This window comes from Schistosoma haematobium, chromosome 1 (assembly GCF_000699445.3).
Source record: "Schistosoma haematobium chromosome 1, whole genome shotgun sequence".
In the NCBI taxonomy this organism is placed as follows: Eukaryota; Metazoa; Platyhelminthes; class Trematoda; order Strigeidida; family Schistosomatidae; genus Schistosoma; species Schistosoma haematobium.
The window spans coordinates 53,422,436-53,437,044 of NC_067196.1; the positions used below are offsets into that span (position 1 = coordinate 53,422,436).

A 14,609-nucleotide genomic window follows, 5' to 3' on the forward strand; every position below is an offset into this window, starting at 1 on the left:
GTCAGCGAATACAAAGAACCAATACGGTTACGGTTATTTATTTCAAATTGTGAAACTTAGTTGTATTAACACATCAACTATTTAGTTTACTTGTGATTCAGCTTTCACCATAATGGCTGTTGTCCTGTTACTTCTAACATTATTTTAAATACATTCGCTCTGATCTCTACATGTATTTTTAATCTTTTTTTTACAAAGAATAATCTCACTATTTTATGATTGGACTGAACTATTCCGTTTATTTATTTTATTCCATAGTACTCACTGCTTTTATATTATAAGTTTCAGAGGTCATTTTACATTTTATACGAACAAAGCTTTTGAGAAATAATACGATTCGGTAACCTTCGAAAAACGTGGGTCAGTGTCACTAGTTGCTATATACTAAGAATTAACCTAAACTGGGACCATCTGTTTACAAACACATTGGTCTATAGTTAGTGTATTATTAACAAAATTCGAAGATTCAAAGTTAGATGTCATGTAAAACAGAATATGAGCACTGCTAAAATCTCTTAAAACTGGGACAAAATACTGACTAGTCTTTCCTAATTTTTGGTAGCTTTCTAGATGATGTCATTCTATGGTAAACTCTATTTTCAAATTGTACATATCTCAAAAGTTTCCAAAAAAAATTCATTGTAAATAAACTCTGTTTTACAAAGGAAGTTTGTTATTGTTTTAAGAATGGTTTTCTATCTAATAATTTTTATAGGTTAGTTTCAACTCATGCTTCATGGCAGGAGACATAACTTAATGTTTGAAGAGAAAAAAGATCAACTCAGTTTTGATTGATCAATAACACCCCCTCCTACTGTATATTGTTTTAGTCTGAAGGTTCAAGCATAAAAGTTGTTGTAACTATCCATTATAACTAATGAATTTTAAAGAAACCGTGTTCAAAGCTGTTTTGTGATATTACACTAAATATCAATAATGGAAACAACATATTAGTACTATTTTAACACTTTTAGAGAGTGTTGTTAACATGATGTATTTTTTTACTTGACAAAGAAACTAAACTGACACAATTTTGCCTATTGAAAATACAAAGTATTATCTGTTCGTACTAGGAACATCATGATTCTAAAATGTTTGATATATAACAATTTAATTTTACATTTAATGCACTTAATCGATTTAATTTGAAAATCACGTTGTACCGGGTATGTTCATGACATGGTTGCATTCGTTTTCATTCGAATTCTTACTGTTCACATAATTTGTGATGATGTTCTCATTTCTTATCAACAATTTAGATTAGAACTCAAATTGACACAAAACAACACTGATGTTAGCTAATATATTGCTATCTAATCGGTATAACGATATCGTAAATGACAACATATACTATACTGTTTCTAGTTTGTGAAAATTTGTTTCAACCAAAAATACTTTTCACTATTAATTGATATCAATAATAAGACCTTTGAAGATCAATGAAGATCACCTAGTTACTTCTCATTAGTTAGACGACCATTTTCCAACAGGTGATTAAACTAAAAAGATTCAGATCTCGAAATGAACACAATACAATCAAGATATTTAATGTAAACTTATGATTCTATGTCTCTTAAATACAAATGGTGAGGGATCTAACGGAATTATTGTTGAATGTCATGAATAGTGGGCTACCTCAATTTGCCATACTATTTTGGGTTGTTTCCAAATAAATAAATTCTTTAAACTAATTACGGGGACATTAGAACTGAAATGTCGACTCCATTTTGTTAGATCAATAATTTTATTGTAGATAATAGTGTCTAGAGATTGATAACTAATTATTATCTAACAGTTAATTTATATAAGTACTTCAGTGAAATATCTAGTGTTACACAATGAATTCTTCGTAGTTGAAGATAATATGTCAGCTTGAATGTAAAAAACTAGTGTATTTTGAGATTTATAGTTCCTTGTAATGACAAATTACAGAATAACGATCTACTACAATGTAAAGCCCAAAAATATTTGTTTTCCACCAAATAATGGCAGTAACTTGTGGTGTTTATTTGGGTATAACTCATTCTTACTGCACAGCATTCGTTAAAAAAGTAATTACTATTATAAAATCACTGTTTCTAAATATGGTCTTGAAAAAAAGAGCAATGTCAACTTGATTTTTAAACGAAGCAGATTAAAATGATATTTTAACTTTACAAGTTTTGTAAACAACTGCAACTGATGACTGTTCCTGTTAAAATCTTTGATGATAGAAGTAGGTATGCTTTAAGTACTTAATTGAAATGCTGAAAGTTAGAGAACTTTTCAAAACAGATGTTACAAATGTTGTGCCCATTATTCAAAGTAATTCATATTTGTCGTTGTTACAAATTACTTAAAATGTCTTTAGGCAAATAGCTCTGGAAGTGTCAAATTACCGTGAGACTATTTATTGTATACTGAACATTAAGCAAAAGACTGATGTGTAAGAGGAGTTTGTCAGGAAGTATACTTAGGAGTTTCTAAATGTCTATGTTCTACAAATGAAAATGAAATTTCACAAACATTTAATAGATATCAAGAATCTATTTAAAGGTTATATCAATATAATACGCTAGCGATCCGATGCTTGAACTTTCAAGAGTTATCAACTGAAATCTTGATAGAAATGTTCCTCGATAAGATTTTATTCTTTTGACAACATAGAAAAATCCTTAAATAGTTTAAAATATAGAATGATGGTAAATTAGATAATCTGAAATTTCAAGTAGTCATCTTACTTTGAATTAAATAAACCTCTTTATACTTCTTTATATACGTTTTTAAATGAAAAGTATATTAAAACATTTTGAATAAAAAATGATTTAGAACTAATTCAAATTATTCTACTTTTTAACATCCGTTTGTTCCGGTTAAATGTTTATTTGAAATAGGTAGATATGATTTCAATATTTTTTGGCTGATATATATTATTTAGTCTGTACTCCCTGCTTCATTGAGAAAACTAATTTCTGTAAAACATGACAGTTTTCACAATCGTGGATCATATTGGTATACAGATACATTGAGAACGATCACTTCTACGCAGAAATATCTTCATGAATTGAATAGATGTTTGTATAAATATTATGACACATTTGTTAAACTGACATTTTGTTTATTACTGCAATTTTACATAATCGTCATATATGAATCCTTTTCAAATGAACCATATTAATGAAGAATAATACCTTATAGAAGCTCAAAACAATAGTAATGACTTTTGAAATTCAACCATTTTATCCATGGAAGATTTATTGACTGGTTTGATAAAACTACATTCTAATCTGAATTTTCTGATATCCTAACCTTTAGTTATTTATGAATAATAATATTCATAGATTTAAATGTAACTACTTCTACAAGTGGTAATACACTTTCAACCATTTTTGAAGCTAGAAAGTATCCTTCTCATTAAGCAGGTAAAATGTCCCACATAGTGACAATTGGGGTTATATAACGTATAGTTACAACTTGACGCTTCATGAAACAAACTTTTTGAATTTAATTTCTTAACAATATATCGGCGTGTTTGAGTTCTTCACTAAGAAGGTTTGAGCAATGCAAACTGTGCATTTGGTATTTACTTAACGTTTACTCATGTATGAGGTTGTGTAGATTTTAGAATTTCATTGATGACCCTACAATCAAAAGTTCAGGTTAAGTGGTCGCATGCGAAACCGAAGGTCTTGGGTTCGATTCACGCCTGCAGTGTCGTGGAGAAAAACTGACGAGGAATTCTATAATAAAACGAAGTAGTCGTTCAATGCTCTCATGTATTCGATAGTTATCTACATTAGATCGGTTTGTGACTTCAATGAAATTTACTTTTAAAGCTTGAAAATGATTATCATTAATTTTGATAGTCGCTGTTTTTTTTATTTAGACCTTTCAAATGTCTGATTTTTTTAACCAATACAGGCAGACAATTATAGTACTACTTAATCCCTGTAATCTGAATACAATAGTTCTTGTTTCCGTGTTCATGACAGATAAATTACCGACTACAGTAAACCTTACATGGGTGATATTTAAAGTCACCATATTCTATTTAACAAGGGTAATTAAATTCATCTTCCAGTAAGTTAATTATTAAAAAGGCTTTTTAAATGGGATTAAATAGTTTGTGCAGAAGTGAATAAAGTATAAACAATTTTCTTTTCAGTTTTTTCCAAAGGCATTTATATTGATTTTGTTGTAAATAACAATTTTTTCTAAAGTTTAATGTATCCAGTGGTTCTAACCATATTTCCTCTTGATATTTGATTTTTTTCAGTTAGTACGTCAAACAGGAGCTGTTAAAATTACCATATTATCGGCGGCAACATTTCTACACGTAGCTGCATGGTACTCAGCACATCAAATAATTGATCATATTTTAAAAGGTCATTCAGAGTCACTAATTGAAAAGAAAACAGTAGTATGTTACTTTTTTATACAAAAAAAGTCTTTAAATTTTGCACTTTGAACAATGACAGTAATTCATATGTATATGATTAAGGGCAAAATGGATTTTGAGTGGTTGTCGGTAAGAGAGCATTCAGTAAGAAACTAATCACGTTCTTTTTTGTAAATTACAGAAGACGGAATAATGAATTTCATTTGAAACATTTTCTGCACAAATAGGGCAATTAGTTTTAAAATTTGTAAATTCTTATATGTAACCTGTTATTTTGCACTGTATTTCACTATTTTACTAGATAAAAATCATCCATTCCGTTCACATCTTTCCCCTTTTTGTTATAATTCATGCACGCAAAGAGAAGTACGAATAACCTAGAGTGCTCTATTTAGCATATACACTATACGAAGAACAGATCGGTAGGACTGACCTAACCAAAAACTTACATTCGTGAGATTTAAGCTTATTTACTGTTGAAAAGACTGTTATTTCTTCACAAAAATTTCACCTCAATTAATACTATTTGGTTTATTCTTTTTACATAAGCATACATATCCATATACGACTATATCGACAAAGAGTGAGATGGATATCTAGAAATACTTTATGCTCAGAGCTTCATATTGTACTAAAAAAATACTACACTGAATAAGACGACTGTTATTATTATTCGACGTTATATGCACTATTTAAACCTATTACTGGTCTGTTAAGATCATTAAAATTTGCTTTCTGTTCACGTTATTAGGTTGAGGTCGTTAATCAACATACTGACTACGTTTTATGCTATCAAAAGTTATCTCATAATTCTAAATTTCCGGTAACCCAGGATTTTGAAATTTCCTCTGTCAAATAAAGTACCGTATTTGTCAGGATAAAGTAAAGAGGAAGATATAACATTGTAGTGTTTGGTCACCATATGATTTAAAAAAACAAGAGCAAAATATACAACAGAAGAGAATTAGGGCCAAGGAAAGATGAGAGGTTGGACGTATCGTTTTTGCACGCTTAGTTCGGATTTGAAGTTATGGATCACTAACGCCTCAGCAGTGCATAAGTTTTTGATTCGAACCCTCATTGATTCAGTTCCTTTGGTTGTCTAGATTATTTTGAAGAAAGACTACTTTAGAACGACGTGTGCAGTTTGATGGTGTAGTTATTGTTACGTAAATATGTTGGAACATTTAGTCACTGAATTGTTAATCAATGTAAGAAAATATCAATATACTCTAAAAGTTACATGAAAACACATTGATGATTTATTAGAAGAAATATCCTTCACACGGTTGAATTGAAAGATGTTAAATTTTCAGATATGATATTAAAGGTATGAATATAGAGTCATAGATTATTCATACCTTTTAGATGCTTGGTGAAAGTACAATAATACTAATACAGAAAAAAAGTTTTAAAACAATAGACAAAAGCTTCTAAAGATAATTTATATCATCTTCAGTAATGCTTCACTTGTTTATCACACGCAAAATAACTTTGTATGTGACTGATACTGATAACCTAGTTTATGAATGTTGGTAGCTTTAGAAAACTTTTGGTAATATGAACTTATCCTGCTTTAGTGTATTAGATAAAGTCAACTTAAAATATGTATTCGAGTTATAGAGAGAATTTAAATGAAATTACAATGTTTACATCTTAATGAATTTCTGTTTCAGTGTTTCATCTTAGACATCTTTTATTAATCTGACATTGTCTAATTATTATCATTCATGTGAAAATTTGTATACTCAACTGATGAAGCATAACCAGATTTTTACGCAATATGATAAGTTTTCAACATCTCTAGTGAAAATTAGGAACAGGTTGAAATGAATTTTGTTTTAGCATACTTCAAATTAGTATTTTAGAATTGACTTCTGTCTAGCTTTCCATGTATATTTTTGTTGCATGATTCATTAAATAATATTAATATATTCATAGGTAATTAAATGTGTAAAATAATACATTTGTAGACTTTAGAAAAATGTGTTCGCGTTCACATAGAGCAAGTAATCAGTATGAGTAGTGCAGGACTGTGGCTGGCAGTGAAAAGCGTAAGAAGGCTCTACTTACTATATAATTTATGATCAGATTATCAAATGGCATTAGATTTTTTTTAAAGTCTAGCAAAAATGTCATCTCAGTCAACATAGAGAGATGTATGATGAGTAGTTTGTGCGAAAGTAGCTACATGTTTTTCGACTATTTTCATGATTATATGCCCAATTTTACATATTTTCTAATGGTTATACATTACATTAACTATACATACGATTTTTGTGGCTAGGAAGGCTTCACTCCATTGCATATTTCCGCCGGAGTTGGTGATTTTGTGGCAGTCGAACGACTATGTAAAGCTGGAGCTAATCCTGAAACCACAGATACAGTAAGTGATTTATTAAGTCAAAATAAACTAAACTATTGGTCATGTAATCGGCGAGACCATAATTTATGGACGAACCAATCAGGTATAAGATAACAGGTCTCGGATTTTAGCGCGAAAATCATCCATCTATTTGGCTAAATAGAGTTTTGGCATTATAGATTATGTCAGTTCGTGATGAAAACCCTAGATGTATTTCCTAACCCTAACTATCAACTGTAAATCATAATTCTAATTTCTCACACTGGTTTATAACACTCATTTGGTCCTAGTTATTAGGTACTAACGCCCAAGGTCACTTTAGCGTTGCTCAAAGGTCGACCATAAATTATAGTCTCACCCATGTAATTTTGTATATAATTTCATGATTTAATGACCTTCAAAATTTAAAAAGTTATGCAAAATATCATTCATTCACCAAATGTTTACCTGGGAAGAAAATATATTGTTTTAATGAAGTGAAGTGTACATTTGTTAACATAATTCTTATCATATAAACAAGAAAGGATCCGAGATAGTTGTGAAACAAATTTATTGGAAAGCAATTTCTGTTATATTAATTTGGTGCATGTAAAAAGTGAACTATAGTACATATTTAATGAGTTAACTGGTACAACAAAGTTGTTGTTTGTAGAGTGATATTTGCCATATCAAACGTTCAAATACTTCTAATGAGTAATGTGCTGAATGATGACTGGTATAATAATAATATATACACTTAAGTTAATCTATTCTTGATTATCTTACTGAGTACATTTTCGCACGTCTGGCACTTATGAAAGTCTTTTTGATGCTTATTTATATAGGCTATTACAGTGTTCTCCAAATATATCTGTGAAGTCTTTTGTTGAACACCGTAGTTTAAAAAAAGCTTTGTTCTGTCGAGTAAATACTGTATTAAATTGATCAGGGACTCAATGGTATTTTTAGGATTGTTTGACTCAGATTTCCATAACATGGTAATTTTAAATGTGGGACTCGAGATGACAGAAACTACCGGATATATATTAGTCTCTCATATGGTGCATAGATGCAATAAGCATGACACAGCCACTAACAATAACAATTTTAAAATCTTTAACTATTTCTCATTCTGACTGAGTACGTTAGTTTTTTCATCTCAAAAGTGATTACTATCATCTTTGACAAAGAATAATAGTCGTAACAACATATTTACTAGTATCTGAAGTTAAAAACAAACGAAATTGGTCGTTACGATACCAGAAAAAATTAAAACAACCATAACTATCATTTCGTGTGAAAAACTCTTAGCAAAACTGTGTATCGTATTCTTGATAAATATTGCGTATAAATATATATTTAATCAGAAAACTGCTTCTCAGTGATCAGTCAATCTATTCTACCTCATATTGTGGTGGATTAATGAATGAAATAGAAAAACTAACCATTTTTAGTTACATGGTTTTGTAGATCTAATAATAAGTAAACTTGATACCGACTCAAGTATTATGAAGATTGTCACAACAAGATGTTCCATAGTCTTCTACAAAACTAGCTATACACAATAATAAGTTGGTAATCTATGATGATAATGATTTGTCAGCTGACGATTCATTATCAATCAATAAATTTTACCAGTTGGTGACTGTATACACCTTTTAACTAAAAATTTCTGAATTCTAATGATAGTTTTTCGCTTATTAGATCTCCATTGCATCATTTTTATTTTCTATAGCCAAACAGTAACCTACCCATTACCAAATTGATCAAAGCCATAAGCTTGAAAAATATTTTTTGGATGTAAAATATGTACTCGAAACTATCAATATTTTATTTACAGCAAAGACATTTTCTTCAGTGAATAAGCTATAATTGACAAATAGTAAAGCGTTTTTAATGTTTTGACTATAAATGAAATTACATTGTTGCTTAATTAGAAAGCTTGTGATGACTGAACAGAGGTCGACAAATAATGTACATTATCTTATGATTTTACTAATTGCTATCTTACCGGACACTTATTGATTATTTATTTTAGAGTGGTAGAAATGCATTACACCATGGTGTGGTTGGTGATCCGGAGACTACTGTTGTTCTTTGTTGTATTAATAAAAAATTAGTCATGGTTGCAGATTCTGTAAGTCAAATGAACATTTCTTTCACGACATAAACTAATCCTTTTCCTAAAAAAAGGGTAGTTTTAATTTTCCAAATTTTTGCATTCTATATCCATGCAGTATTCCTTTAGTGCTTCTTGAGACAATGTATTATTCTTATTATGACATCAAATTAAATTTTACTGGGGATAAATTTCAGTGTCTTCAAGTTCTAATTACGCTAGTGTTTCTTTTTCTAGTCAGAAGCTATGAATTAACTATTTGCTAAGATTTTTGCCTATTTAAATTCTTACTGTCCTACTTTTAAAATATTCTAATAAATGTAGATATATAAGTGGACTAAATATCACAGCAACTATCTTACAAAATTTCTACTATGAGATAAAATAACTTCCATTCGCAATAGACTGTTTCCACTAGAGTGAATGGTGCAAACTATAGCTAAGTTTATTTTTAAAAAATATTTATAATTCAGAAATATTCTTTCATAGTTGTTTGAAATCAGTCAAAGGCACAACGAACATGGATGCAGAATAATATGAATTCATTAAATATCGTGGTTTCTCATCAGCTGCTTACAACCAAATATGTATTAAAATTTTACACTGAGGTAAGATATGATGTGGAACAGTTGAAATAAGTGAATGTAAGGAATTGGAATGACAAAGGTCATCTATAATAATTAAATATATGTGTGCAAAGAACAGGTCGGAGGTTATTTGGTGTTAGAATCAAGAAAACATTAGGGATAAGTGATGTAATAGTTGAGTGGAGTTCAGAGACAAATAATTTTAGAGTTATGAAGGGTTCACATAAGATTCATGGCTTTAAAAACTGATAAGATGGGTTATGTATTAATTGTATAGAATTTGAAGAGTTTACATAATTTAAGAGAATCAAGTGAGTGAAAATGGGGGATTTAAATGTACACGAAATAAGAATTCGGTAATGGAAGAGAAATATAACAAACTAAACATTAACAAAATAAAACTAATGACCAAGAATTGGATTACCAGGGTAATAATAAGTTTATTACTGTCTCTTTTTGAATACATAAATCACGTTTGAGTTTTTTTATCGCAGTTGAGCAGTTCTTTTCCTATAGCGTCGTCAGTTTTGTTGTTGGGTAGGTCACATTCAACGCGGAATTTATCCTGTGATTAACTATTCCAGTGATTTAATCTCTTTTGAGGAAGCAGGTTTTCTTTTCCACTCTATCGTACATAATTCGAGGGTTGGTTTTGTCATATTTCTGGATGAACTTCGCCTAATATGCATTTTCACGTAGGAACTTTGTTATGAGAAAAATTTCATCTTCCAGGCATTTCTTTGAGCACGCAAAACTTGCTCAAAGGAAGTTTAACACTTCTGAATAGGGTTCAAATACTATCCAGATGATCTTTTACTTTTCGGCCGGTTTACTCACTGACGTCAGTTCGAGATGAGAAAAAAACAACCACGAACTAAACAGATTTAAGATATCATTTGTAATGATCTATAGTCTTTGACAAAATAAATCTATTACGTCATTTGTTTTTTTCAGAAATCATGAAATCACTTTTTTATATACTGCAATTTCACATTGAAATTTTGTTTTGTCTTTGTTTCGTAGAAATTTCAAACTCCTGTTCATTATGCTTTGGATCCAACTCGTTCAGCATGTCATAAATTCTTGGCAGCATTATATCATGATGTTATACAATCGGCTAAAGATAGTACAGATAAATTATCAGAGAATGATGTATGTTTAATTATTTTTAACAAAATTTCACAATAACATAACATTTCACACTATTTTGTTTATAATTATTACTAAAAATTCTCCTAAATATCAACTTATTATTTATATGGTTTATAAGTAAAACAATAAATTATACACTTTATTATACTTCCATCATAACTCATATTATACAGATGACTGAAGATCATGCTGAAACAATAACAAAGAATTTAAGTTACCTATGAGTTTCGGTGAGTGTAGACATAAACCACTTGTCAAAGTATGAAAGTAAAAGTCAGTTACAAAAAGAGAAACGGAAAAAAAGAATAAAATATTTGAATAAATCCAAAGTTCATGGAAAAGAAACTTTTCTTCGTTGAAACATCTTCATTCTTTTTAAATCTAAATATATTTCCAAATTGTCTATTGTATAAGCTCTTCAAGTTTTATTTAAATGTGTAACAGAATTTATCATACTTAAATAAATCCTAATTTTAGATCATGCCATTTTTTAAGCAACGAAGCTCCTTGTTGATAAAATTCTTAGTCGTTTATAGTATTTATAAACTCTGCGGCAATTTGGAAGACTCTCCCGGTCTCCCACATTGTACGAGCATTCCGTGTACCTAAATTAGTGGTTGCTCTGGTTATCAGAAGGAGCATCAACCTGGTGACTTCCGAAGGAACTTGGCTCTCATCATGAGACGTCATGACTTTTCTATATGAAGACCTCCTAATTCCCAGGGCAGAGTTTAAATGGTTTGAGTTAATTTTTCTGGTTAGCGTTTTTTTAGCGAGTTAGTTTTCTACGGGATGGGGTCGCTAACCCCATGCTCAACCCCCCTCCTATATCCGGGCTTGGGACCGGCAGTAGCCCAAGAGGGGCTCCAGTGGGAGTTAACATTTAAAAATTACATTAAAATAAATGTTTTTTTGTTATTTTCAATTAAACCACAATGCACTCTATTATAATTTACTGTAATAATAAGCTAACATATTGATAAATTTCCTATGAATATATTTCAATAATAACTACTTTTTCCATACACAAGTTTCTTTTCTGTATCAAGTCATCTTTCTTGCATAAATAGAATCAATCTTAGAAATTTATAAAGGTGGACAGGCCAAGTAGATTTGTACAACTAAAAATAGAAAAAAGGGGTTATGAGATCTATCAGCGGTGCCATCTTTTCTCACTTTGTAGATAGTGAACGTGTTAGATAGATCAAGCTATCTTTATTTTGCATCATGTTTCAAATAATCTTCCTAAAGGAGTTAGATTACGACTCCTCCATATAGCTAAAGCCGTTTGGATGAACTCCAAGAAACCTAACTTATAGTATGTTTTGACTCTGTGTTTACCTTGATCCACGACTGGATTACCATTTGCATAAATTGAATATTATCAATTCTTTACATTCCACCACTAACTACTTTTTTTGTTAATATCTGCTCCACATTTTTTTTAATCTGTACATTCATCATTTCGAATTCACACGAATTTGTTATCAGAACTGCTTCTACCTCGCCTCTCTTATTACATATCAGATTCACACGATGTTATTATTATTATTATCTTCGTTAATGAGACAAAAACTCCGCCTGTAGTTCTTCTAGAGTTACTGCCGGTCCCAAGCCCGGGTAAAGGAGGAGGGTTGGGCATGGGGTTAGCGCCCCCATCCCGTAGAAAACTAACTCGCTAAAAAAACGCTTACAAGAAAAAATAATTCAAACCATTTTAACTCTGACCTGGGAGTTTGAAGGTCTTCATGTAGAAGAATTATGACGCTTCATGGTGAAAGCCAAGTTCCTTCGGAAGCCACGAGGCCGATGCCACTTCTAACAACCAGAGCAAAAATGTTTGTAGGTACACGGAACATCCGAACAATGTGGGAAACCGGGAAGACCAGTCAAATAGCAACGGAAATGAGGAGATGCAATTTGGCAGTACTGGCAATCAGCGAAACCCATTGGAACCAAGCTGGACAACAAAGCCTAAATACGGGAGAGATGCTGCTGCACTCTAGCCACGAACAGGAAAATGCTCCACACACTCAGGGACTTGCTCTAATGCTGTCCAAAGTAGCACGAAGTGCACTTGTAGGATGGAAATCTCACGGATCCACAATCATCAAAGCATCATTCAAAACAAAGAAGGAGGGGATCACAATGAATATTATCCAATGTTATGCACTCACCAGTGATAGCAACGACGACATTAAAGATCAATTCTACGAGCGGCTGCGATCAATCATAGAGAGGTGTCCAAGAAACGACCTCACCATTCTAATGGGAGATCAAAACGCCAAAGTCGGAATAGACAACACCAGATATGAAGATATCATGGGACGACGTGGACTGGGAGAGAGAAACAAAAATGAGGAAAGATTTGCAATTCTGTGTGCATTCAACAAATTGGTTATAGGCGCCACAATATTTCCACACAAACGTATACACAAGGCTACATGAAACTCACCGGACCACACCACAGAGAACCAGATAGATCATATTTGCATAAAAAACAAATTCAGAACGACAATGGAAGATGTGAGAACCAGGAGAGGAGCTGACATAGCTTCAGGTTACCACCTGGTTGTTGCCAAGATGAAACTGGAGCTAAAGAATTACTGGACAACTGGAGAAACAGCATTACAAAGGTTCAATACAGCCTTCCTTCGAGATACTAACAAAATTAACCAATTCAAAATAGCTTTCAACAACAGGTACCAAGCCTTACAAGATCTACTGAAGGAAGAAGAAACTACTATGGAAGACAACTGGAAAGACATCAAAGAAGCATTAACTTCAACGTGTCAAGAGGTTCTGGGCCTAAATAAACACCATCATAAAGAGTGGATCTCTATAGAAACACTAGACAAGATCAAAGAAAGGAAGAACAAGAAGGTGGCAGTTAACAACAGCCGAACACGAGCAGAGAAAGTCCAAGCACAAGCTGAGTACATAGAAGCAAACAAACAAGTGAAGAGGGGCATTAGAACCGACAAGAAGAAATACGTGGAAGAATTAGCAACGACGGCGGAAAAGGCTGCTAGAGAAGGAAATATGAAAGAACTTTACGATACAACGAAGAAACTAGCAAGGAAATACAGTAAACCAGAGAGACCGGTCAAGGACAAAGAAGGCAAGCCAATCACTGAAATTCAACAACAGCGGAACAGATGGGTAGAATACTTCGAGGAACTCCTGAATAGGCCGGCTCCAATGAATCCACCGAACATCGAAGCAGCACACACAGATCTTCCTATAGACGTCAACCCACCAACGACGGAAGAAGTCAGAATGGCCGTCAGACAAATCAAGAACGGGAAAGCAGCAGGACCCGACAACATACCAGCTGAAGCACTGGAGTCAGACATCGAATTAACTACAAACATGCTTTACCCTCTATTCAAAAAGATTTGGGAGGAGGAACAAGTGCCAATGGACTGGAAAGAAGGACACCTCATCAAGATTCCAAAGAAAGGAAATCTGAGCAAATGTGAAAACTACAGAGGCATTACACTACTGTCAATACCAGGGAAGGTCTTCAACAGAGTGTTGCTGAACCGGATGAAGGATGCAGTAGATGCCCAACTTCGAGATCAACAAGCTGGATTCCGTAAGGATCGGTCGTGCACAGACCAAATTGCAACACTACGGATCATCGTCGAACAATCAGTTGAGTGGAACTCGTCACTATACATCAACTTCATTGATTATGAAAAGGCATTTGACAGTGTAGATAGGAGAGCGTTATGGAAACTTCTTCGACACTACGGAGTTCCCGAGAAGATTGTCAATATTATCCGGAACTCATACGACGGACTACAGTGCAAAGTAGTGCATGGAGGACAGCTGACAGATGCATCCCAAGTAAGGACCGGAGTCAGACAAGGCTGTTTACTCTCTCCATTCCTCTTTCTTCTGGTGGTCGACTGGATTATGAAGACCTCGACATCTGAAGGAAAACACGGAATACAATGGACAGCTCAGAACCAATTAGACGATCTGGACTTCGCAGATGACCTAGCCCTCCTATCACGTACACGT

General features: G+C 32.4%; 1 protein-coding gene across 1 annotated transcript in view; it reads left to right on the forward strand.

Annotated features, from left to right (window-relative positions):
* TRPM2_1 (Transient receptor putative cation channel sub M member 2) overlaps positions 1-14,609 on the forward strand; it is a gene marked incomplete at its 5' end in the record, with an annotated part of 100,182 nt that overhangs the window by 22,449 nt on the left and 63,124 nt on the right. The window contains 4 exons of the mRNA XM_035733982.2: positions 4,256-4,399; positions 6,666-6,764; positions 8,761-8,859; positions 10,452-10,580. Of these exons, the coding sequence (XP_035590190.1) occupies positions 4,256-4,399; positions 6,666-6,764; positions 8,761-8,859; positions 10,452-10,580 (471 nt within the window). The remainder of the gene's footprint in view (positions 1-4,255; positions 4,400-6,665; positions 6,765-8,760; positions 8,860-10,451; positions 10,581-14,609) is intronic.